This window comes from Spermophilus citellus, assembly GCF_964194105.1.
Source record: "Spermophilus citellus genome assembly, chromosome: 3".
Taxonomy (NCBI): domain Eukaryota; kingdom Metazoa; phylum Chordata; class Mammalia; order Rodentia; family Sciuridae; genus Spermophilus; species Spermophilus citellus.
Genome location: NC_138184.1, coordinates 46,399,633 through 46,427,122, shown reverse-complemented (window position 1 = coordinate 46,427,122; position 27,490 = coordinate 46,399,633). Strand labels below are relative to the sequence as shown.

Genomic DNA, 27,490 nt, shown 5'->3' with positions numbered 1-27,490 from the left:
ATTGAGATTAAAAAATAAGGAAAGTATTTTATTTATGTACTTTTCATATGACCAAGTTTATATTTTAAGAAAACAGCCTCTAACCCGATGAAAAATTATATGAATTTAACTTAAGTACAGTTTACAAAAAAGGGTTATATCCTGCTAAAATAGAAAAGGAGAGGAAGGAAGAACTAAGGAGTGAAGAAGAGAGGAAAACAATAAAGATTTTAATTTCAAATTTAACAGATTAAAGGCATGATTACCCATAATTTATTTTTTATTTGAGGAACACCAGAGCTATCAATCTTTGATTATTCTCTACTTGATTCTGACATGTGTCTATTATTTACCCCCTTTTGTTTAATAGGTCAAAGAATGATGGGGCAGGAAGACAGAGAGCAATATGCATGTATGTATGTTTAGATGTTAATGTGTACTAGAACCCAGCACAAAGTCTGGTTGATAGTTTTATACATTGAGAACTCTTTTTTCCAACTACTTTCTCATATGTTTAACTGTTCTAGAGTTAATAGAGCTGCAGATAATCAACCCAGAAGGAGCATTTTCTCTAAGATAATAACTCTTCATTTGACAACTCAATTTGATAGCTTGATTTTATAGGAAAAAAAGAGTTCAGAGCACTGTTCTAACCCATTTTCCTTTCTTTGGTATTTTTATCTACCAACTCTGGTGAATAAGAATGCTTATGCAGTCATGTTTATATTGAATGAACTTATTTGTCATTGCTTGGGTCAGGTGACAAGGACAGAACTAAACCCAAGATACGATAATTAAATTTCCCTAGAGAATCAGAACTTGAGTCTCACAAACCGAAGTCAGGTGGAACTAGGCATTAGGACTAAAAGGTCATGGTAATTTTTCAACATGTTGGTTTCTATGTGCTAGATAATTATATGCAGAAACAGGTACAAAAGTTTTACAGAAGAAATTGGTCCTCAAATATAGTAGAGTCAAGTCCAAGATGACAACACAGTTGCAGAGAGAGAAAGATAGACGCAGAACCTCCTCTTTGTGGCAAGGGCAATCAGGAATGATCAAAAGCAGGAGATAATTCTCCAATATTGAGAAAAATACTCCAGAAAGAGAAAGAAAAAGAGATTAAATGCTTTCCACTCATCCTTCAGATCTGGATACTTCCTGTAGTTGGTAAAATAAAATGCTCTGTTATGGTTTGGATTTGGAATGTTCCCTAAAGGCTCTTGTGTTAAAGTCTTGGTTCCCAGTGAAGGAATGTTCAGAGGTGGGGCTTTTAGAAAATGATTGGATCCTGAAGGCTTTTATCTCATCAGTGAATAAATCCATTGATGTATTCATAATTCAAATAGACTAGTGGGAGGTAGTGAAAACTGTAGAGGTGGAAACGATTAGAAGGGAGTAGGTTATTGGGGCTGTGCCTTTGGGAATGTGTCTTGTCCTTGGCCATTTCCTTTCTCTCTCTTTTCTTCCCAACTGGTATGAGGTGAGCAACTTTGCTCTACCACATCCTCCCTGCCATGTTTTTCTGTCTTACCATAGGCCCAGAATCAATGGAGCTGGACTGAAACCTCTGACTTAGACTGGATCCTGAAAAATGTGTGCCAAAATAAATCTTTCCCCATCTAAATCAATTTTCTCAGGCATTTTTGTCACAGTGATGAAAATCTGACTACACAATTGCCATATATATTCTTTATTTTAAATGGGCTTCTGCTTCCTGCAAACAAACATTCCCAAGAATCATATAATAGAACCACAAATGAACTGAAAGTAAATTTTGCATCTCAGTCTTGTCTATAATAAGCATAACAAAGTTAACAATAATGAGAATTAATGAAATATTATGTAAAAAAGCATATTCTTAGCATTCCTATTTAAACATTCTACCATTTAAATCTTGAGTTTTCAACTCAAATGCTATTTTACCATCAAAACAGTAGCAAACAAAAGCACATAGCAAATATTGTTATTATTTTAAAATAGTAAATAATAATTTAATTCATGTTCCTTGGCTTGGTTGACTGTTTTGGTGATACTAGGAATTGAATCCAGGGCTTTTTTCTTGTTGGGCAATAGCTCTACCACTGAGTGCCCCAGTCCCTCAATGGTATATCTATAAATAATCTCTGCTAAATTTGGATCCTTAATCTGAAAAGTTAAAATTGAGAAATATACCTTAAAAATCATTTACCATTAATGGTCTAAAATCAAAGAACAAAGCATTTTATAAAAAATGAACATTGTTAATATATATTAGAGATATTAAAAGAGGATAATTCATTATTTGTAAAAAGTATCCTGGTCTTTAACATTTAAGAATCAAAAAGACTAAACTTCAGTCATAATATCACTAGTGTGGGGGTAAGCTTTGAAATCTTTAAAACAAAATCTTTTTTTTTTTTTTAGTGTGTGTATGTTTAATTTTGTAGTTTAGGATAAAAGGGAAAAGCAGGTTTTGAACTATGTAGGGGAACTTTCTTCTGCAGAACGTGGCATAGAATTCATGGCTAATTATTTAGTGTATTTAAACAATGTCTGTAATAATCAATGGAACCTAGGCAGTAGGATATTGTTTAATAAATTTCCTTCTAATAGTAAGATAAAATACTTGAATCAAAAGACACTTACATTCCTTTTATCCTTGAGTCTTAATGGGAAATAAGCTAGTAAATGACCCTTAGCCTCTCTTGCCTTTTAAAAAGTTCAGTGAGGGAACAATGAGAAGCTTGTTTGTTCTGCTCTAATGAACAGGAATTAGGAAGGGAAATACTATAGAATATTCCATCCATGGTTGCAGGTGGGGGATGCCATAGAATATTTTTCTAAGAACCTACATCTTTGGTTTCCCAAGATGGAGTGGGAGAGTACACCTGACCAAATATTCCTTATGATCACATTTATGCAAAACTAAACCTATCCAAAGAGAAAGGGTACCTAAACACTTTCAAAGTCCTCTGCCTCTGAGTGAAACTAGACTGGAATGGAGAACAGTGGAAGATTACTAAAGGATTAGTGCAGTATCTATTCTGATTTTTTTAAATATTTTTTTTAAGTTGTTCAAGTAACCCAATCAATAAATGGGCCAAGGAACTGAACAAACATTTTTCAGAAGATGATATACAATCAATCAACAAATATATGAAAAAATGTTCCATATCTCTAGGTATTAGAGAAATGCAAATCAACACTACCCTTTAAGATTTCATCCGAATCCAGTCAGAATGGCAGCTATTAAGAATATAAACAACAAAACGTGCTGGCCAGGATGTAGGGGAAAAAAGCACAGTTACACATTGCTGGTGGGACTGCAAATTGGTGCAGCCAATACGGAAAGCAGTATGAAGATTCCTTGGAATACTGGGAATGGAACCACCATTTTACTCAGCTATCCCACTCCTCAGTCTATACCCAAAGGACTTAAAAATAGCATACTACATGGACACAGCCACATCAATGTTTATAGAAGCACAATTCACAATAGCTGTGAACCAACCTACATGCCCTTCAGTAGATGAATGGATAAAGAAATGTGGCATATATACACAATGGACTATTACTCAGAAATAAAAGAGAATAAAATCAGGGCATTTGCAGGTAAATGGATGGAGTTAGAGAAGATAATTCTAAGTGAAGTTAGCCAATCCCAAAAAACCAAATGCTGAATGTTCCCTTTGATACAAGGAGACTGATTCATAGTGGGATAGGGAACAGAAGCATGGGAGGAATAGATGAACTCTAGATAGGGTAGAGGGGTTAAAGGGAGAAGGGAAAGGGCGTGGGGTAACTAATGATGGTGAAATGTGAAGACATGAATTGGTGTGAATATACTATGTATATAACCAGAGATGAAAAATTGTTCTCTATATATGTAATAAGAATTGTAATGCATTCTGCTGTCATACATAAATAAAAAATTTACATAATAAAAAATAAATAAATCCTATATACTGGAAAAAATGTGATATATATACACAATGGAATATTATTCAGCAATAAAAGAGAATAAAATCGTGGCATTTGCAGGTAAATGGATGAAGTTGGAGAATATAATGCTAAGTGAAGTTAGCCAATCCCAAAAAACCAAATGCTGAATGTTTTCTCTGATATAAGGAGGCTGATTCATAGTGGGGTTGGGAGTGCGAGCATGGGAGGATTAGGTGAAATCTGGATAGGGCAAAGGGGTGGGAGGGAAAGGGAAGGGGCATGGAGTAGAAAAGATGGTGGAATGAGATAGCCATCATTACCCTAAATACATGTATGAAGACATGGTGTGAATATACTTTGTATACAATCAGAGATATGAAAAATTGTGCTCTATATGTGTAATATGAATTGCAATGCCTTCTGCTATCATATATAACAAATGAGAATTAAAAATAAATAAAAAATTTTTAGTTGTCAATAGACCTTTATTTTGTTTATTTATTTACATGTGGTGCTGAGAATCGAACCCAGTGCCTCACACATGATAGGCAAGTTCTCTACCACTGAGCTACATTCCCAGCCCTGATTTTTTATTTTTTAATTATCCTAAAGTGAAGGAATACCTTATTGGGTAGGACTAAGGAGGACTAAAAGGCCTGAAAACTTATAAAGTTAGCCTGTAGGAGTCATTCTGCAATGCTGTTTAATTGTGTAAACTTGAGCCTCAACTAACTTTTGTGGACAGTGGTTTTCTTAACTATGAGGTACAAAAGAGAGCTGCTAACAAAGTCTCTTCCACCCATAACACTGTATGATTCTATAAAGAAAAATAATGTAAGAAGAGCATTTGGCTGCGTTAGATGAATCTGCAATAAATACAGTATTGGCTGTAGACTACTTGCCTCCCTGCCTCTACCTGCAACTCTCACTTCTTATATTTCTCTCCCCCATAAACACGTGACAAGATAATGTCAAAACCATCCCTACTGGGGTGTTCCTAGAACATTTTTTTTTTGGAGTTCTAGATGGACAGCATACTTTTATTTTATTTGTTTATTTTTATGTTGTACTGAGGGTCGAACCCAGTGCCTCACACTTGCTAGGCAAGCACTCTGCCGCTGAGCGACAGCCCCAGTCCCTCCTTGAACAACTTATTATCCAGTCAACTACCTCCAACCACTAATAGATGTAAGAAAAATTCTCAAATTCAACTTTTAAAGTGAAGAGTCAAACGCGGCTTTCCCTCCCACAATCCTTCTGCCCTTCCTTTCTAACTTGGGCCTGGCAGAATGGCTCCCAGAAAGAAGGGCTGTTCTGCCTTCAACAAGGTCGTGACCCGGGAATACACTATCAACTTTCACAAGTGCATCCATGGAGTGGGCTTCAAGAAGTGTGCTCCTCGGGCACTCAAAGAGATCAGGAAATTTGCCATGAAGGAGATCCGAACTCCAAATGTGCGCATTGATACCAGGCTCAACAAAGCTGTCTGGGCCAAAGGAATAAGGAATGTCCCATATTGTATTGGTGTGCGATTATCCAGAAAAATCTAACCAGGATGAAGATTCACCAAACAAGCTCTATACTTTGGTAACCTATGTCTCCGTTACCACGTTCAAAAATCTACAGTCAATGTGGATGAGAACTAACTGCTGATAGTTAAATAAAGTCATAAAACTGTAAATAAATAATAAATAAATAAAGTGAAGAGTCAACTAAAACTTAAGTGAACCTGACAGAGTGTGACTTACTTACCCAATAACAACCCCAATGTATTTTAAAAACTTTCATTGTAAATTAATTTCTTCTGTATAAAGATACATGTAGATATCATACAGGCAGAGTTTAGGCTTTTATTGTACTTTTATCTTCTGAAATTCTCCCTTCTAAAGATGATAATATTTCTCAATATCTTTTAGTTGTTCATTATTAGCTGCAGACTACAGAATAAGAGCATTTTGTTCTTCAAATTCCAATCAAGGGGCTGGGGTTGTGGCTCAGTGGCAGAGTCCTTGCCTTGCACGTGTAAGGCACTGGGTTTGATCCTCAGCACCACATAAAAATAAATACACAAAATAAAAATATTGTGTCTATCTACAACTAAAAATTTTTTAAAAAAAGAAATAAAATATTTTTTAAAAATTCCAATGAAGGCTGGGATTGTGGCTCAGCGGTAGAGCGCTCGCCTAGCATGAGCAAGGCCCTGGGTTCGATCCTCAGCACCACATAAAAATAAATAAAGATATTGTGTCCAACTACAACTAAAAAATAAATATTTTTAAAAATTCCAATCAAGTTTTCAATAATTCAACAGTAAGTTATTCTTCTATGGGTTTAAAATTAGTTTATATGTCATCATATTTAATCAATTCCTTTTCTTTTCCAGGAAGGCTACTACACCATTTTCCTCAGGGACTGGAAGCAAATTAAAATCTTAGGAATCAAAACATCTCTAGGGGTAGTCACGTCACCCCAATTGGAGTAGGGGCAGAGCAGAGCCGCTGCCCGCGCCCGGAATAGGCCCAGTGGCCCGCCGGCATGGTAGACACGTCACCCCAATTGGAGTAGGGGCAGAATAGAGCCGCCGCCCACGCCCGGAACAGGCCCAGCGGCCTGCCAGCATGGTAGACACGTCACTCCAATTGGAGTAGGGGCAGAGCAGAGCTGTCGCCCGCGTCCAGAACAGGCCCAGCGGCCTGCCGGCATGGTAGACACGTCACCCCAATTGGAGTAGGGGCAGAGCAGAGCTGCCTCCCGCACTCGGAACAGGCCCAGCGACCCGCTGGTATGGTAGACACGTCACCCCAATTGGAGTAAGGGCAGAGCAGAGGTAGGCAGACCTGCGACCGACTGGCAGAACAGGCCCAGCGGCCTGGCAGCATGGTAGACAGATCACCCCAATTGGAGGAGGAGCACAGCCACCGCCCGCCCCTGCAAGGGAGACTTTTCAACTATACAAGAGCAATATAAATATATAGGGGGAAAATTCAATAACACAACAGTTTCACCAAGCAGAAAGAAATGCGAGCAGTATGAAAAGACAAGGAAAGAAAGGACCACAAGCAATGCAGGTCAACTCAACTTTAGAAGAGGTAATAGCTGCAACAGATGGAATGTCAGATAAAGAATTCAGGATATACATGCTTCAGATGATCTGGAGTCTCAAGGAAGACATTAGACAGCAAAATCAGACAATGAAAGATCACTTCAACAATGAATTACATAAACAAATCCAAGAAGCAAAAGATCAACTATACAGGGAGATAGAGGTTATAAAAAACAAACAGAAATCCTAGAAATGCAGGAAGCAATAAACCAACTTAAAAACTCAATTGAGAATACTACCAGCAGAGTAGAACACTTAGAAGATAGAACATCAGACCATGAAGACAAAGTATTTCGACTTGAAAAGAACATAGACAGCTCAGCAAGACTGTTAAGAAACCATGAGCAGAACATCCAAGAAATATGGGATAACATAAAGAGACCAAACTTAAGAGTCACTGGGATACAGGAAGGTATAGAGGTCCAAACCAAAGGAATGAGCAATCTATTCAATGAAATAATACGAGAAAACTTCTCAGACTTGAAGAATGAGACAGAATCCCAAATCCTAGAAGCCTACAGGACGCCAAATGTGCAAAATCATAAGAGATCCACACCTAGACACATTATAATGAAGATGCCCAATATACAGAATAAGGAGAGAATTTTAAAAGCTACAAGAGAAAGGAAGCAGATTACATATAGGGGTAAACCAATCAGGATAACAGCTGATCTTTCAACACAGACTCTGAAAGCTAGAAGATCCTGGAATAACATATTTCAAATACTGAAAGAAAATGGGTTCCAACCAAGAATTGTGTATCCAGCGAAATTAAGCTTCAGGATGGAAGATGAAATTAAAACCTTCCACGATAAACAAAAGTTAAAAGAATTTGCAGCTAGAAAACCATCTCTTCAAAACATCCTCAACAAAATATTACAGGAAAAGGAAATGGAAAATATCAATGAAAACCAACAGCGGGAGGTAGTACAGTAAAGGGGGAAAATAATCAAAGAGGAAAACAAACCATGTTTAGTAACATAAATAAACAAATATGGCTGGAAGAACAACCCATATCTCAATAATAACCCTAAATGTTAATGGCTTAAACTCACCAATTAAGAGACACAGGCTAGTAGAATGGATCACAAAACAAGACCCAACAATATGCTGACTTCAGGAGACGCATTTGATAGGAAAAGACATACATAGACTGAAGGTGAGAGGTTGGGAAAAATCATATCACTCATATGGACTTCGGAAACAAGCAGGAGTGTCCATACTCATATCAAATAAAATAGATTTCAAGCCAAAGTTAATCAAAAGGGATAAAGAGGGACACTACATACTGCTCAAGGGAACCATACACCAACAAGACATAACAATCATAAATATATATGCCCCAAACAATGGTGCAGCTATGTTCATCAAACAAACTCTTCTCAAGTTCAAGAGTCTAATAGACCACCATACAATAATCATGGGAGACTTCAACACACCTCTCACACCACTGGACAGATCTTCCAAACAAAAGTTGAATAAGGAAACTATAGAACTCAATAACACAATTAATAACCTAGACTTAATTGACATATATAGAATATACCACCCAACATCAAGCAGTTACACTTTTTTCTCAGCAGCACATGGATCCTTCTCAAAAACAGATATATATTATGTCACAGGGCAACTCTTAGACAATATAAAGGAGTAGAGATAATACCATGCATCTTATCTGATCATAATGGAATGAAACTGAAAATCAAGGACAAAAGAAGTAAGGAAAAATCATGCATCACTTGGAGAATGAACAATAGGTTACTGAATGATCAATGGGTTATAGAAGACATCAAGGAGGAAATTAAAAATTTCTTAGAGATAAATGAAAACACAGACACAACATATCGGAATCTATGGGACACATTGAAAGCAGTTCTAAGAGGAAAATTCATTGCTCGGAGTTCATTCCTTAAAAAAAGAAAAAAACCAACAAATAAATGATCTCATACTTCATCTCAAAATCCTAGAAAAAGAAGAGCAAAACAACAGCAAAAGAAGTAGAAGGCAAGAAATAATTAAAATCAGAGCTGAAATTAATGAAATCGAAACAAAAGAAACAATTGAAAAAATTGACAAAACTAAAAGTTGGTTCTTTGAAAAAATAAATAAAATCGACAGACCCTTAGCCATGCTAATGAACAGAAGAAGAGAGAGAACTCAAATTACTAGCATGCGGGATGAAAAAGGCAATATCACAACAGACACTTCAGAAATACAGAAGATAATCAGAAATTATTTTGAATCCTTATACTCCAATAAAATAGAAGATAGTGAAGGCATCGATAAATTTCTTAAGTCATATGATCTGCCCAGATTGAGTCAGGAGGATATAGACAACCTAAACAGACCAATATCAATTGAGGAAATAGAAGAAACCATCAAAAGACTACTAACTAAGAAAATCCCAGGACCGGATGGGTATACAGCAGAGTTTTACAAAACGTTTAAAGAGGAACTAATACCAATACTTTTCAAGCTATTTCAGGAAATAGAAAAAGAGGGAGAACTTCCAAATTCATTCTATGAGGCCAACATCACCCTGATTCCTAAACCAGACAAAGACACCTCAAAGAAAGAAAACTACAGACCAATATCTCTAATGAACCTAGATGCAAAAATCCTCAATAAAATTCTGGCGAATCGGATACAAAAACATATCAAAAAAATTGTGCACCATGATCAAGTAGGATTCATCCCTGGGATGCAAGGCTGGTTCAATATACGGAAATCAATAAATGTTATTCACCACATCAATAGACTTAAAAATAAGAACCATATGATCATCTCGATAGATGCAGAGAAAGTATTTGACAAAGTACAGCATCCCTTTATGTTCAAAACTCTAGAAAAACTAGGGATAACAGGAATATAACTCAATATTGTAAAAGCAATCTATGCTAAGCCTCAGGCTAGCATCATTCTGAATGGAGAAAAATTGAAGGCATTGCCTCTAAAATCTGGAACAAGACAGGGATGCCCTCTCTCACCACTTCTGTTCAACATAGTTCTCGAAACACTGGCCAGAGCAATTAGACAGACGAAAGAAATTAAAGGCATAAAAATAGGAAAAGAAGAACTTAAATTATCACTATTTGCAGACGACATGATTCTATATCTAGAAGACCCAAAAGGGTCTACAAAGAAACTACTAGAACTAATAAATGAATTCAGCAAAGTGGCAGGATATAAAATCAACACGCATAAATCAAAGGCATTCCTGTATATCAGCAACAAATCCTCTGAAATGGAAATGAGGACAACCACTCCATTCAAAATATCCTCAAAAAAAATAAAATACTTGGGAATCAACCTAACAAAAGAGGTGAAAGACTTATACAATGAAAACTACAGAACCCTAAAGAGAGAAATAGAAGAAAATCTTAGAAGATGGAAAAATATACCCTGTTCATGGATAGGCAGAACTAACATCATCAAAATGGCGATATTACCAAAAGTTCTCTATAGGTTTAATGCAATGCCAATCAAAATCCCAAGGGCATTTCTTGTAGAAATAGAGAAAGCAATCATGAAATTCATATGGAAAAATAAAAGATCCAGAATAGCAAAAACAATGCTAAGCCGGAAGTGTGAATCAGGCGGTATAGCGATACCAAACTTCAAACTATACTACAGAACAATAGTAACAAAAACAGCATGGTACTGGTACCAAAACAGGCGGGTGGACCAATGGTACAGAATAGAGGACACAGAAACCAATCCACAAAACTACAACTATCTTATATTTGATAAAGGGGCTAAAAGCATGCAATGGAGGAAGGATAACATCTTCAACAAATGGTGCTGGGAAAACTGGAAATCCATATGCAACAAAATGAAACTGAATCCCTTTCTCTCGCCATGCACAAAAGTTAACTCAAAATGGATCAAGGAGCTTGATATCAAACCAGAGACTCTGCGTCTGATAGAAGAAAAAGTTGGCTTCGATCTACAGATTGTGGGGTTGGGCTCCAAATTCCTTAATAGGACACCCATAGCACAAGAGTTAACAATAAGAATCAACAAATGGGACTTACTCAAACTAAAAAGTTTTTTCTCAGCAAAAGAAACAATAAGAGAGGTAAATAGGGAGCCTACATCCTGGGAACAAATCTTTACTCGTCACACTTCAGATAGAGCCCTAATATCCAGAGTATACAAAGAACTCAAAAAATTAGACAATAAGATAACAAATAACCCAATCAACAAATGGGCCAAGGACCTGAACAGACACTTCTCAGAGGAGGACATACAATCAATCAACAAGTACATGAAAAAATGCTCACCATCTCTAGCAGTCAGAGAAATGCAAATCAAAACCACCCTAAGATACCATCTCACTCCCATAAGATTGGCAGCCATTAGGAAGTCAAACAACAACAAGTGCTGGCGAGGATGTGGGGAAAAGGGTACACTTGTACATTGCTGGTGGGACTGCAAATTGGTGCGGCCAATTTGGAAAGCAGTATGGAGATTTCTTGGAAAGCTGGGAATGGAACCACTATTTGACCCAGCTATTCCCCTTCTCGGTCTATTCCCTAAAGACCTTAAAAGAACGTATTATAGGGATACAGCTACATCCATGTTCATAGCAGCCCAATTCACAATAGCTAGACTGTGGAACCAACCTAGATGCCCTTCAATAGACGAATGGATAAAAAAAATGTGGCATTTATACACAATGGAGTATTACTCTGCATTAAAAAATGACAAAATCATAGAATTTGCAGGGAAATGGATGGCATTAGAGCAGATTATGCTAAGTGAAGCTAGCCAATCCCTAAAAAGCAAATGCCAAATGCCTTCTTTGATATAAGGAGAGTAACTAAGAACAGAGTAGGGATGAAGAGCATGAGAAGAAGATTAACATTAAACAGGGATGAGAGGTGGGAGGGAAAGGGAAAGAGAAGGGAAATTGCATGGAAATGGAAGGAGACCCTCAGAGGTATACAAAATTACATACAAGAGGAAGTGAGGGGAAAGGGAAAAAAATACAAGGGGGAGAAATGAATTACAGTAGAGGGGGTAGAGAGAGAAGAAGGGAGGGGAGGGGGGAATAGTAGAGGATAGGAAAGGCAGCAGAATACAACAGACACTAGTATGGCAATATGTAAATCAATGGATGTGTAACCGATGTGATTCTGCAATCTGTATACGGGGTAAAAATGGGAGTTCATAACCCATGTGAATCAAAGTGTTAAATATGATATGTCAAGAATTATGTAATGTTTTGAACAACCAACAATAAATATTAAAAAAAACCAAAGTAATAAATATAAAAAAAAAACCAAAGCATCTCTAGGATTCTTTTTTCACCTGCTGTTTCTTTGTTATCTCATTGGACATCATTTTGGCAGAGTCTAAGACTTTAATAGCACTTTCATCTTCTAAAATGTTCCCTTCTGAAGATGATAATGTTTCTAAAATTTTTGTCTCTATATCATTTAGTTGCTTCTTATTAGCTGCAGACTGAAGAATAAGAGCATTTCGTTCCTCTTCTAATTCTGGTCTAAAAAGATAGAAACATTTAGTCTAAATTTATCTAATGTATATCTAAATATATCAAAATTTTGTAGACATTTAAATTATTTTATATACAAGTCACAAACTGAAGTGATTGGTAACTTAAGAGAAAATATTTTCATGCAAATAACAACTTAAATTCAAGCAAAGAGAATATTGTTTGTATCAAAGATGGCAATAACATGTGCCACAGTAAATCTAACAATACTATTATTAAGTATTAAACAACATTATTAAGCTATGTCTTAATAAAAAGATGGGATGAAATTTCAAATAACACAATTTACTATGTTATAAAATATGCTGTCACATAATTTACTCTTAGACATAAGTGGAATTTCAATATTGGAAGTAAAAAAACTACTTCACAGTTATATACTTTCACTTTTAATTTGACTTCATGTAATAGACCACTTATGTTATACTAAACTTCAAGAGAAATAAAAGATTTCTTTCCAGAAGCAATTCTTTGCTGTAACTTCTCTGGGTTTTATATTTTTTCTCATTTTAAAGATAATATATATTAGTAATGAAAAAAAATCTAAGCATTAAGCAAACAATAAAAGAATCCACAATCTTACAGAACCATTAATAATCACTGTTAGCAGGTATACTGCTTTCCAGTCCTTTTTTTTCTTTTTGTATATATAGATATCCATCCACCCATTACTTTTTGAAATAAAATGTTACCTATGCTGTATGTACATAGTTTTGTGTCCTACTTTTTCCTTAGTATCCTAAGCATTTTCTAATTTCATGCACATTTCTATACATCTTTTATTTTTTTATACAAGCCTTTGAATGTATTTCTGATTATCTCCATGGCATAGATTCTTAGAGATGAAAATTTAGTCTCAACAAAATGTAAGTCAGAAGTCATGGCATGTAACCTGAATCCCACTACCCATACTAAAAACTCAACATAACCTGGTTGGCTTATAACTTACTCGTTACTGGCTATTTTAAAGAATTATATAATTATTAAATTTATAATAACAAAATACAAAAACAGTTTCAAAATAATCCCCAAACAACAATATAAAATGGTCTACAAATATTCCTCTCTAGATTATAAGGAAGCTTCTAAGAAATTACATACCTCTCCTTTGCAACAACAATGCCTAGTAATTGATCTTCAAGTCCTTCTGGAGTTATCATGAAATTGAGCAAAGACACTTTTGTGGCCAGCTCTGGCATGTAGTGTGGATTTCTCAGTTTTGTAGTGATATAAAATTTGAAGTCAAAGGAATACTCAATAATGACTTCACCAAGTCGGATGCAATCAAGGCCACCTATATTTCAAAAATCAAATGCGTTATAAATAAGCCAAAATTACATAGCTCCTCCCATGTTCTTTTAAGGCCTTGCCTACATTACAAATAGAGTCCTAAATAATTTGAAATAGTCCTAAATAATTTGAAATAGAAAATTGGTATGACAAAAGTCATAGATACAGAGGCAAGTAAGCAATTAAATAGATTCTTCAGTAGTGGTACTTGGAGTAGTATAGGATATTTTCTCTAATTGTCATGAACTTCACAAATCAAAATTTCTTTTGAGTTTCCTTAATCCATCAAATTTCAATCATGATCCCAAAATAACTATATATAAGTAAAGCTCTTAAAGGTACTAGACCTTAGCAGAGACAAAATTTTCATAAGCAGAAAGATATAAAATGGGCAATGTTTACCTAAACTCAATTCTAGCCCACATTCACCACCACTGTTCATAATAATGGATTTTGTGTAGTCAATAGTCACAAGATAAAGAAATTTCAGACTGGCTTCAACTTCTTCATGTTCTCTATAGAACAAGAGTCTAGATAACAATAGTTAAGACAGAGAAGAGAAGGCAACATACTTATCTTGGAATATCCAACCAAGGTTCATTCCTGATGATAGCTGGTTTCAAATGTCTTTATACTCATTACAATGATGAAGAAGTTATCAACATTATTATTAAATTTACACAGTAGTTTTCTATCATGTCTCAAAGATAAGACAATCATCTGTAAGTTCTACCAATATTAACTGCCTTGTACCTTGTTTAAAAGTTTGTCTAAGTAGTAAAGGCTCCAAAGATGGATCCAGTTCTTCACCAACATTTTCTAACAGAAGTGGAGTTCCAAACTGTATACAGTTTTCCAATGTTCTTATATAGTCTGAATCTGATAGCTTAATAACACTGAGCTGATTTTCTTTCTCAGAGTTTTTGATCCACTTATTGGCTTGACCCTGGGGGTCAATCATTAAAGGCCTAGAAATATAATAAGAAAAATTCTGAGAGGAACACATAAATATTGGGATTTCCTTAAATTATGTAGCTTAAAAATATCACCATCAATCTACACAAATACAAAGTGATATTATCAGGATAAATTTTTACAAAAGTACTTTGAGAAAAAAGTGAAAAGGAGTTTTATTCTTATTTATTTTTTTTAGAAAGAATTTTAATGTTTATTTTTAGATTTTGGCGGACACAACATCTTTGTTGGTATGTGGTGCTGAGGATCGAACCCAGGCCGCACGCATGCCAGGCGAGCGCTCTACCGCTTGAGCCACATCCCCAGCCCCTCTTATTTATTTTTCAAACAAAAAAATTCAGTTTCAGGAAGTACTTTCTTCAGGATTTCAAGATTCTAAAACTAGTTTAGTGTTAGATGAATTAGACCTTGTATGGAATGAGATGGATATCATTACCCTAGGAACTGTATGAAGACATAAATGGTGTGACTCTATTTTGTGTACAACCAGAGAAATGAAAAATTGTACTCCATATATGGACTGTTAATTGAAATGCATTCTGATGTCATGTATAACAAATTAGAACATTTGTTAACAAATTAGTAAATAAATAAATAAATTTTAAAAAAAGAACTGGACCTTGTAAACCTGCGAGTTGACTGTTCTTTCCAATGTAACACACTGACTTCATGGAAATTTTAATTCATTATATCAATTAACATAATATGAAAAATAATACTATACATTATTTGCTAAAAATGTAAAACCAGGGATTCACTAGATTGTAAGGGATTTTCTCAGTTTGTGAGTGGAACCACAAGTACAAATTGAGTGAAATTAAGTCTCATATATTTAGGATTTTTTTTTTCCTGAGATAGTACATCAGAGACTTTGTGTTGAAGAATATACAGTTCATTAGAAGGAGAGAACAGTACAGTGGTTACCAGACCTTGGGAAGTTGTGAGGAGGGAAGATCTAGAGAGAAAAGTTGATAAGTACAGGGGTGCACTTGGATAGGAGGGATAACTTCTTCTAAGTTTCGATAGCATAGTAGGAAAACTACGGTTGACAACAATTAATTGAATACTTCTAAATAGCAAGCCAAGAAGATTTTAATCCCAAAGAAAATTACAAAGAAATGGTAAATGTTTGCAGTGTATATATACCAACTACCCTGATCTGATCATTACACACTATATAAATATATTGAAATATGACATTGTACCCTATAAATATGTACAACTATGTGATTAATTTTTGAATTAAAAATAAGTCAGTTTCAGATATTTAACGTATGATATGGTTTCATCTCCTTTAGTGATGATGGTGACATCTTAGTTTCTCTCTGCATTCAGTATGGTACATCCAGTATTCTTTAAATATTTCAGTCAAAATAAAATGAGCATTTTGATTAATTTTTTTTTTTTTTGGTGCTGGGAATTGAACTCAGAAACACTCAACCACAGAGCCAAATCCCCAGCCCTATTTTGTATTTTATTTAGACAAAGGGCCACATTGAGTTGCTTAGTGCCTCGCTGTTGTTGAGGCTGGTTTTGAACCCAAGATCCTCCTGTCTCAGCCTCCTGATTTGCTGGGGTACAGGCATGCACGACTGCGCCTGGCTAAATTTCTTGCTGATGGCAAAAAAATGAGGCAAAAAAAAATCAGCCTTCCCAGATATCCTCCTCCTACCTTAACAGCTTCTAGGCTAAAATTCCCTTTCCCTTTGCTCACAAATAAGCTCTTTAATCAGCTACTCCCAGACAATTGTGATATTTTTTCCTTCCTTCCCAAAAGACCAAATTAGCTAACTGGTTGTTTTCTTTCTTGGTTCAAATGGTGGTGAAATTCTATGCAAGAATAAAAAGGGCTGGGGTTGTGGCTCAGTGATAGAGCACTCACCTAACATGTGCAAGGCACTATGTTCGATCCTCAGCACCACATAGATACAAATAAATAAAATAAAGGTATTGTGTCCAACTATAACTAAAAAAATTTTTTTAAAAAGAATAAAAAGGTCCAGACACTAGTTAAAATTTACTTTTCCTACCACATAAGACAAAGAAGAAGTGTTCTACAACAACACAGATATTTTGCATACAACTGTTAACAAGTTGCCCTGTGTTTAGACTGGATGTTTTTATAGTACCTTTGAAGTCCCTGTTTAAGGGGAGTTTTCTTCCTTGTATGTCCTTATAAGTAAAAATAAAAACAAAAACGGTATTTGTTCATTCCACTGTACAAAATAACAATAACTTTAACATTCTAATGTTTATCAATGCTTATGGTAATGCCTAAATCAATGTTCTTGGTAATACAATAATTAGAGATTTTTGTTTAATAGAATCATATGAATATTGGAAAATGGGGTTGTTGTGTCCCTCATAGAGATAAAGCCATAACATTGCATTTGTACTCTAAGTACACCCTACATTAGGTATGAAAATAATACTAGTCTAAAGTTGAGATTTTGGAAAATCTGAAGAAAGTAGCATAATTTCTTTGAAGAGGCAGCAATCGGGGGGAAAATAAAGCTTGTTATTAAATAGCCAAATTGATATATTAATAAACACTAAAAATGGAGCCCAATATTTTCATCATGGCTAAAACATAAGTAAAATAAGAATTAAGATATAAATATTTGAAGATAATTATTAAAAACTGACATTTGTTGGGCACTTATCATGTGCTAAGTGCCTTCCTATAACATTTCCATGAGGTAGGAGATTTTTTTTTTAAGATTTTTTTTTTTTAAGAGAGAGGAGAGAGAGGGAGAATTTTTAATATTTATTTTTTAGTTCTCGGCAGACACAACATCTTTATTGGTATGTGGTGCTGAGGATCGAACCCGGGCTGCACGCATGCCAGGCGAGCGCGCTACCACTTGAGCCACATCCCCAGCCCCGAGGTAGGAGATTTTTATCTCCATTTACGTATGTGTCTATGGAGGTCACAAGTAAGTGATCAAGTAAGTTACCAAAATCTCAAGACAGAAAGTGATAGAGAAAAACTGAAATAAAAATATCCTGACACCAGTCTGCACTGCTCTGAATGACTACATAATATTATAAACAAACTTCTAGAAAATTTGATAAGTAGAATGATTATTTATAAACTGTGATCCTAATAGCATGACTAGCTAACTAATTTACAAATCCTTCTTCTACCTAGTACTGATAGATAAAATATGACATTATTTTAGTTAAATTGAGGTATTCACTTGAAAGATATAGAAGACTGATATAATACATGCATATAGAAAAACAAATGTTGCAGAAACAGACAAAACTGAAATCCATTAACATTAAGTATGTGAGCTGAACTTGCTAGGAGCCACAAGCAAATAATATGATGCATGGCACTTTCGGTTGTAAGGTGACGCCAGCTAGCCATTGAGATGATATGATTATGTTAAGATTTACATTCATATGGAAATTGGACTCCTGCTGTTCACCTTGGCCTGCTACAGGACTCATGTTATGGGACTCCCGGAGAGTTCCCATTGGTTGGGGAAGGATAGTAGGAGGGAATTCCTGGGGAGGTCCGGGCCCCCCGGTTCTGGTAGACGCACGCGTGGGTGGACCGGTTTTGGCTTGCCAGCGCGTACGGAGTATTGGCGGCTTTTTCAAAAATAAAGTTTTGTTCCTGCTTGAGTGGCTCGTGATTCTGTGCCCAGCCAGACTGAGGCAATTGGTGGCCCGGACGGGGAACGCCTGAAACTTAGAGGTGAGTAAAATTGCTCGCCCCTGAGGGAAGGCGACAGAATGGGTGACCATTTCAAAAAACAATGTGTTCTTGTTTTGATTTATTTTGTTTTTATTTCAAGCTCCCTAGCCCTAGAATTTTCTCAGGTGAACTGGGAAAAATGGTTGGCTCAAGGTTTGAAGTTATTCGACCCTGAGAAAGAGAAAATTGATATAACCATTCTCTGCTCCGTTTTTGTTTCATTCTGCTTTGGCTTTGTTTTATCCTATCTTATTGGGTTACGTTACCTTTATAGTAGATTAGAATCTAGTAAAAAACAAACCGAAAAACTGTTAAGTAAATTGTTAGAGGTCCAAACTATGGTAGAAAAAACGCTAGGTCAAGCAAAAGAGAAGGTCTCTCAAGCTAGTCAGACAGAGGAAAATTTAAAGAAAGAAAGCTTGGAGGAAAAACAGCCATCAGGTGGAGAATTACAACAGGAGGCTGCTACTAACTCCGTTCTATCACCAGAGGGCATAATTCAACCAACAGCTCCATCTACAGCTGAGCGGCCCTCAACTCCCGTAGTTGATGGACGGAATTCTGAGGCAGGACCCCAAAGATTAGCATGCCCTGTACTTGAGCAGGCAGGAGGGCAACGAATTCACCGTGCTTTAGATTTCAAAACAGTAAAGCAATTAAAGGAGGCTGTAACAACCTATGGGCCGCAAGCTCCCTTCACGGTAAGCATGGTCAAATCTGTTACCAACTTGGACATGACACCAGCAGATTGGGCTAACATGTGTCGATCTGTGCTAAATGGAGGACAATATTTGTTATGGAAGGTTGCCAATGAGGAATTTTGCATGGAGACAGCTAGGCGAAATGCAGAAGCCGGTTCCCCTCAAAGAAATCTAGATATGTTATTAGGAAAGGGACCTTATGAGGGTCAAAGACAGCAAATTGAATATGACCCTGGCATATACGCACAAATTGCTGTAGATGCAGTTAGGGCATGGAAAACTTTACAGGGGCATGGAGATTTACAAGGTCAATTATCTAAGGTAATACAAGGAACTAATGAACCTTACGCTGAATTTGTAGATAGGCTTATTCAGACAGCCTCTAGAATATTTGGAAATACAGAACAGGCAATGCCATTTATAAAACAACTGGCTTATGACCAAGCAAATCGTTGCTGCAGAGAGGTCATTAGACCATGGAGACATGAAGATTTAAACACATATATTAAATTATGTAGAGACATTAATGAACAAGGGCAAGTCTTAGCAGCAGTACAACAGGCTTTAGATGCTAGGCCAAAAACATGCTATAATTGTAATCAAACAGGACATTTTAAAAGGAGTTGCCCCATAAGAGGAGGGTTTAACAAAACTAGGTATCAAAGGAATAGAATACCGGGTATTTGCCCACGATGCCACAGAGGGAAACATTGGGCTAATGAATGCCGTTCTCAAACCACCATAGAGGGTATTCCGTTATCAAAAAAACGGACAAGGACCAAGTGTTTACCCACGATATTATGGAGAAAAGTATCAGGCTCCATTGCCAAAAAACGGACTAGAGGGCCCAATTCCCCGGGGCCCAAAACCACAAATATACGGGGCAATGGAGGAACCCAGCAGCACCATCAAGGTAGTGCCCAGGACACATTATCCATTAAATCCCTCATCAGACAAACTAGAGGGAACGCAGGGTTGGGCATGTGCGCCTCTGCCAGAGCAGTACTAACTCCAGAGATGGGAGTTCAAATCATTCCCACAGGAGTAAAAGGACCTCTTCCCCTGGGAACAGTAGGCTTATTATTGGGACGCAGTTCTTCTACACTAAAAGGACTTATGATAAGTCCTGGGGTAATTGATCCCGATTATGAGGGTGAAATAAAAATTATAGCTAGTTCTCCAAGAGGTATATCAGTAATTTCACCAGGAGATAGAATAGCACAGTTATTAATAATACCCAGCCTGCATGATAAATTTTCCAGTTGTAATATAGAAAGAGGTTCCAAGGGATTAGGCTCCACAGGTGTAGATTGGGCTATGCTGTCTTTAAATTTAGATTCTCGCCCAATGCTAAAATTAAATATTCAAGGACATGACTTTAATGGGCTGCTGGACACAGGTGCTGACCTCAGGATCATATCTCGTCAAGAATGGCCAAAACATTGGCCATTACAACAAGCCACTCAAATGCTTCAAGGCCTAGGAGTGGCAACAAATCCCCATAGAAGTGCTATGGTATTAGATTGGAGGGATCCTGAAGGATGTGAAGGAACTATACAGCCCTATGTATTGGATCATCTTCCCGTAAATTTATGGGGACGAGATGTCCTAGATCAATTAGGATTGACATTAACAAATAACATCCATCCTAACGCGCCCACTACTAGGGCTAAACAAGGCTTTAGGAAAGAAAAAAGATTAAGAGAACAAGAACAAGGTATGACAGCACCTATTCAAATAGATCAAGAAATAAATAGACATGGATTGGGTTTTCAGAAAGGGCCACTGAGACAATCAAAATTACTTGGAAATCAGAAAGACCAGTGTGGGTTCCTCAGTGGCCCCTGACTAAAGAAAAGATACAAGTAGCCCATGACTTGGTCAGACAACAATTAGCAGAAGGACATATACAACCTTCCGTAACCCCCCATAATACTCCCATTTTTGTCATTAAAAAGAAATCTGGTAAATGGAGATTATTACAAGATTTAAGAGCCATTAATAATGAGATGGTTATTATGGGACCTGCTCAATCAGGGATTCCCCAATTGTCTGCTTTACCAAAAACCTGGCATGTTTTAGCTATAGATATTAAGGATTATTTCTTTTCAATTCCAATTCATCCCGAGGATAGTCCACATTTTGCATTTACTATCTCTGCACTGAATCATGAAGGTCCTGATCAGAGATATGAATGGAAAGTACTCCCTCAAGGGATGGCTAACAGCCCAACTATGTGTCAAATTTATGTTAATAAAGCAATCCAGCCACTTAGAAATCAAAATCCCGAACTACAAATATTTCACTATATGGATGATGTGTTATTGGCACATAAAGATAAAAACACATTGCTAGAATGTTATGCCACACTTACAAACTTATTGAAAAATTATAATCTAGAGATAGCAATAGATAAAGTACAATTAAATCTTCCAATTAATTATTTAGGAGTTCTATTATCCTCAACCATGGTCCGTCCACCAAAAATTCAAATACGAGTAGATCAACTCAAATCACTTAATGACTTTCAACAGTTATTGGGAGACATAAATTGGATAAGGCCTTATCTAGGCATACCAACAGGAGAGTTGGGACCTTTATTTGATATTCTAAAAGGTCCATCAGATCCAAATTCACCCCGAATGTTAACGCCTGAAGCAACAAAAGCATTAAAAATCATTGAGACATATATGGAAAATATGCATTTGGATAGAATTGATATAAGTTTGCCTTTATTATTTATTGTACTACCAACAAAAAATATTCCTACAGGAGATTTTGGCAAGAAGGTCCATTATTGTGGATACATTTATCTTATTCTCCTAACACTATTCTTACTAGATATCCTGAGGCTGTAGGACAATTAATACTCAAAGGAATAAAAGCAGCAAAGGGAGTGTTTGGGATTTCTCCCAATAAAATTATTACTCCATATACTATGGATCAAATTGATGAGTTAGCTAATGAGTTAAATACTTGGGAAATAATCATGTGTAAAACTAGTGTTTCATTTGATAATCACTTACCATCTAATCCTTTGTTGTCTTTTTGGTCTAAGCATCCTGTAGTTTTTCCAAAAATTACAAGAAAAACCCCTATCATAAATGCTCCAAATATATTCACTGATGGGTCAAACAATGGTACAGCAGCAGTAGTTACTCCTGATCAAACTTTTACATTTTTAGTACCCAAACAATCAGCTCAAAAGGTAGAGCTTAATGCAGTATTGCAAGCTTTTATGATGTTTAAAGATTCTGTATTTAATTTATTTTCTGATAGTCAGTATGTAGTTAATGCTATAGTATCCCTTGAAGATGCTGGTAGGATTTCACCTTCTTCTACTGTTTTCTCTTTGTTTTCCGCTATACAAAGTCTAATCTGGGACAGAAAAGATCCATTCTTTATAGGACATATCAGGGCACATACAGGATTGCCTGGAGCCCTTAGTATGGGCAATGAACTAGCAGATAAATCTACACATGACATACATATTTTCTCCACAATAGAAGAAGCTATAAATTTTCATAAAAGGTTCCATGTCAATGCTAATACTTTACAAAAGCGTTTTAAAATAACTAAAGAACAAGCCAGACATATAATAAAACAATGTCAAAATTGTGTGACATTTTTACCACAAGTTAATCTTGGAGTCAATCCTAGAGGACTGATACCTAACCATATTTGGCAGATGGACGTCACACACTTGCCAGAATTTGGAAAATTAAAATATTTACATGTTACAGTTGATACTTCTTTCAGATTTTTGATGGGCTCCCTTCATGCCGGAGAAAAAACTAAAGATGTTATAGCTCATTGCTTACAAAATTTTGCCACTGTGGGCGTTCCAAAACAGTTAAAAATGGACAATGGTCCTGGTTATACTTCCACCTCTTTTAAACAATTTTGCTTATCATTTGGCATTACTCACATAACAGGAATTCCATACAATCCACAAGGACAAGGCATAGTTGAAAGAGCTCATCAAACTATTAAAATGTACTTATTGGAAAGGGGTATATATCCCCCAAAGATAAACTTAAAATAACCCTTTTTACTCTAAACTTTTTAAATTTGGATTCATCGGGACTTAGTGCTGCGGAAAGACATTTGTATCCAAAAAAATGTACATAAGCCTAAGGTACTTTGGAAAGATATTCTAACAGGACAATGGAAAGGTCCGGATCCAGTGATAGTCTGGAGTCGGGGCTCTGTCTGTGTTTTTCCACAGGAGGAACAGCAGTCGATTTGGATTCCAGAGAGATTAACCAAAACAATTTCTACAGAAAAAGAAGATGATTTGACTCAAATCCATAATAGCTGATATCCAGAACTCCAGCTTGGCTATTCTTACATCTTCGACAGTGATCAACCAGGATGCTTTTTTCAATATCTATTTTATTATTGCTTTTCCCACATCATAAAGTTCCATTTTAATTTTGAGCTCATACAGACATAAATTAATGTTTTTCTGATCAGTTTTATTTTTTGACTATGGAGTTTTTAAACATTGCAATGGAGATTTCACCTAGGTAATCTACAAGGCCTTTATTATTGTCTTATATGTTGTATGTTACGTGTGCACATTTCTGTTTTGTGTTGTATGTCTGTATGTGCGTATGTCCATATATCATATATGAGGAGCGCTCATAAAAATATGGATCCCAAATTTTTTTTTATTATTCACGTGATTTTAATGGTTTAATTTAATTTGGGTAAACAGCTGTTGAAGACTGTTTTAATATGTGTACAAATAAGCGGGTTAAAAGATCTGTTTGTTTACTTTCACCTTTCCTTTTCATTATATTTAATAATTCTGTTCAGGATAATGTAAATTGTTCTAAAAATTGTTTTCTTAATACCTGTTGAAACGTTACATTTTTTTTCTTCTCTTTTCTTAACATCATTGTCAATCTCTATTTTCATCCCAGTGCCGGTGAAGACAAAGATGAAACCAAACTACAACTTCTTCAATAATTATCACAACAAACTGTATAAACTGATGCATCAATGAATAATAACTCAACAAGTCATGCTCAATCACTGAGTCAATTTATTTTGGGAGGAAATGGACATATTGATAGATTCCTCCACTTTGAACTGCTTACAAAACTTGCCTGGACTATGTATCACTTGTATGCATTGTGCTCTATCTGTTGATGCAGCGAATTATGGTAGTGCTGGTGTATCTTTGCTGTAGTGTCACCAGTGATGCAATTTTTCCTAAAGAGCCGTCTATTGACTTGATGTCGTGGCATTTCTGTATCCTCCTCCCTTCTACTAGTGATGGTCTAATTTTGGGGGCCAACTGAGGTGAGGCAAAGAACTTCACCCCCCCACCGGCACCAAGGTCAAATTTGGGGGCCAACAGAGGTGAGACAAAGAACCTCACCCCCCCACTGGTGCATAGGCCTATCCACAGGTATGGCTATATACTGGACCGGTAGTCAGTGACGGGTATGATTCAGTTGCAGTGGTATCAACCTAAGACAGGAGGCTGACGCCTAGAGGTCAGTTTTCCGATGACGGGTAAGAACCATATGTTGAATTGGACATACCTAACAGGCACAGTCCCTAGCCACATTGCCTGTTGCTTAATTAAACAGAAGGGGGCAGATGCTAGGAGCCACAAGCAAATAATATGATGCATGGCACTTTCAGTTGTAAGGTGACGCCAACTAGCCATTGAGATGATATGATTATGTTAAGATTTACATTCATATGGAAATTGGACTCCTGCTGTTCACCTTGGCCTGCTACAGGACTCATGTTACGGGACTCCTGGAGAGTTCCCATTGGTTGGGGAAGGATAGTAGGAGGGAATTCCGGGGGAGGTCCGGGCCCCCCGGTTTCGGTAGACGCACGCGTGGGTGGACCGGTTTTGGCTTGCCGGCGCGTACGGAGTATTGGCGGCTTTTTCAAAAATAAAGTTTTGTTCCTGCTTGAGTGGCTCGTGATTCTGTGCCCATCCAGACCGAGGCAGAACTGACAGCCAGACTTGGGGAGAGTGCCAGTCTGATAATCTATGGGCTCACTGGGTCCATATGTGGAAGAAGGCTAGAATTTAGAACCCTGTATTAAGCTGAAACCCACAAAGAAGCTTTTTAAAAGCATGGATAGAAAAATTCTAAACCTATGCATAAGGAGATAACAAGAAAATATTTGAAATCTTGTTTCCCTTCTGGCTGGGAAATAGTGTCCTCTGAGATCTATAGCTATGGGTCTACCATTTATATAAGTTTAGGATACAAATTTATGTTACTTATAAGATGGAGAAAACTCTAAGCTGCAAAATATGTATTTGGCCAACAATACTCCTGGGAATCCCAGAAGCAAAACACACAAAAGAAAAACTCACTCCCTCAGGGAGAGGAAGGAAAATGTTTGGGCCAAAATATTATGCCTTTACCAACTTTTAATAAATAGAGGTCTACAGGGGAAAAGGGAGAGTGGGAGAAGAAGGACAGAGAGAGAGAGAGAGAGAGAGAGAGAAGACACAGACCCTCCTCTTTGTGGCAAGGGCAATCAAGAATGATCAAAAGCAAGAGATAATTCTCCAAAATTGAGAAAAATACTCCAGAATCCTAGCTTGTGTTCTAAGTTTGGATCCATAACTAGACTAACTTGAAACTTCTGGCTTGTTACCATAGCAACAACAAAATCTAAACCCAGCTCTACTTCTAATTAGACTAACAAACCTCTGAACTAATAATACGATAGAAGAGGCATGCCTACTTCCAGGAGTAAGTGCTATTAAACTCAGTCTTTTTTTTTAATTTATTTTTTTTTATTGTTGGTCGTTCAAAACATTACATAGTTCTTAATATATCATATTTCACAGTTTGATTCAAGTGGGTTATGAACTCCTATTGTTAGACCTATGATATATCTGGCATTAGGAGAAACTTAAATAAGCAAGAAAAACCCCCAACATATTCTTAAGAGACAAACTGATAGAAACAGGCTCTCAGAAGACACAAATATTGAAAATATCTGGCAGGAATTTAAAAAATATCTATGACTAAAATGTTAAAAGAGTTAATGGAAACACTGAACAACATGAGATGATCTTTAGCAAAAGATAGAAACCATAAACAAGGATTAAATCAAAATACTATAAATAAAAACATGATGTCAAACCTAAAAAATTCTTTTCATGGACTGTGTGCAGACAACCCACTGGGGAGAGAAACAGCTAATATAACTAGAAACTTGAAGACAGGTTAGTAGAAATTATCTAGACTGAACTCAAAAAGAAAAAAGAGTGGTGGGTGGTAAAATACAGAACAGAACTTCCAATAATTATGGCATTATACAGACTTACAAATATGACACTGGATCACAGGAAGAGAAAAGGGAAAAAAATGAGGTGAATCTAAGAAGCTCAGAGAACCTCAGTTGGGATAAACACCAAAATGAAAAAACACATAGAAGTGTGCATATACACTTGTACCCATCAAACCTCTAAAAACTAAAGATAAAGAAAAATGTGGGGCTGGGGCTGTATCTCAGTGGTAGAGCGCTTGGCCTCACACTTGTGAGGCACTGGGTTCGATCCTCAGCACCACATAAAAATAAATAAATAAAGCTATTGTGTCCATCTACAACTAAAAAATATTTTAAAAAAAGAAAGAAAGAAAAATGCGAAGGTGACCAGAAGAAAAAAAAGACACTTTACATAAGAGGAACTAAAATAAGAGAGTAGTGAACTTCTCATCAGACTATACAAGACAAAGGCAGTGGAGTAACATTTAAAAAAATTTTTTAAAAATGTATTCTTATGTGGTGCTGGGGATAGAACTCAGTGCCTCATGCATGCCAGGCAAGAGCTCTACTACTAAGCTACAACCCCGGCCCCTGGAGTAACATTTTAAAGGAAACAAAAGTTAAAATAACAACAACAAGGAGCTGGGGTTGTGGCTCAGTGGTAGAGTGCTCGTCTCACATGTATGTGTCGATCCTCAGAACCACATAAAAATAAAATAAAAAATAAAGGTATAAAACAAAACAAAATAACAACAAAACTGTCAACCCAGAAGTCTAAACCCTGCAAAAATAATCTTTCAAACTAAAGATGAAATAAATATTCTTTAAGAATGCTGAATGAATTTATTACCAGCAGATTTATACTCAGGAAGTATTAAAGGACACCCTTCAGGCAGAAGAAATATGAAATGAGATAAAAACAAAGAAATGAAAAAGTCCAAAGATAGGAGGAAATGGAGGGTATATATGAAAAACTCTTTCTTACATTTAATAACTCAAAAATAAATTAATATTTCAGGCAAAGACAGTTA

General features: G+C 36.3%; 1 protein-coding gene across 1 annotated transcript in view; it reads right to left on the bottom strand.

The window, feature by feature from the left end:
* DNAH12 (dynein axonemal heavy chain 12) overlaps nt 1-27,490 on the bottom strand; it is a 299,548-nt gene that overhangs the window by 58,723 nt on the left and 213,335 nt on the right. Inside the window, exons 56-58 of the mRNA XM_081284134.1 lie at nt 14,568-14,782; nt 13,626-13,818; nt 12,320-12,512 (exon numbers count right to left, since the gene is read on the bottom strand). Coding sequence (XP_081140260.1) covers nt 12,320-12,512; nt 13,626-13,818; nt 14,568-14,782 — 601 coding nt within the window. The remainder of the gene's footprint in view (nt 1-12,319; nt 12,513-13,625; nt 13,819-14,567; nt 14,783-27,490) is intronic.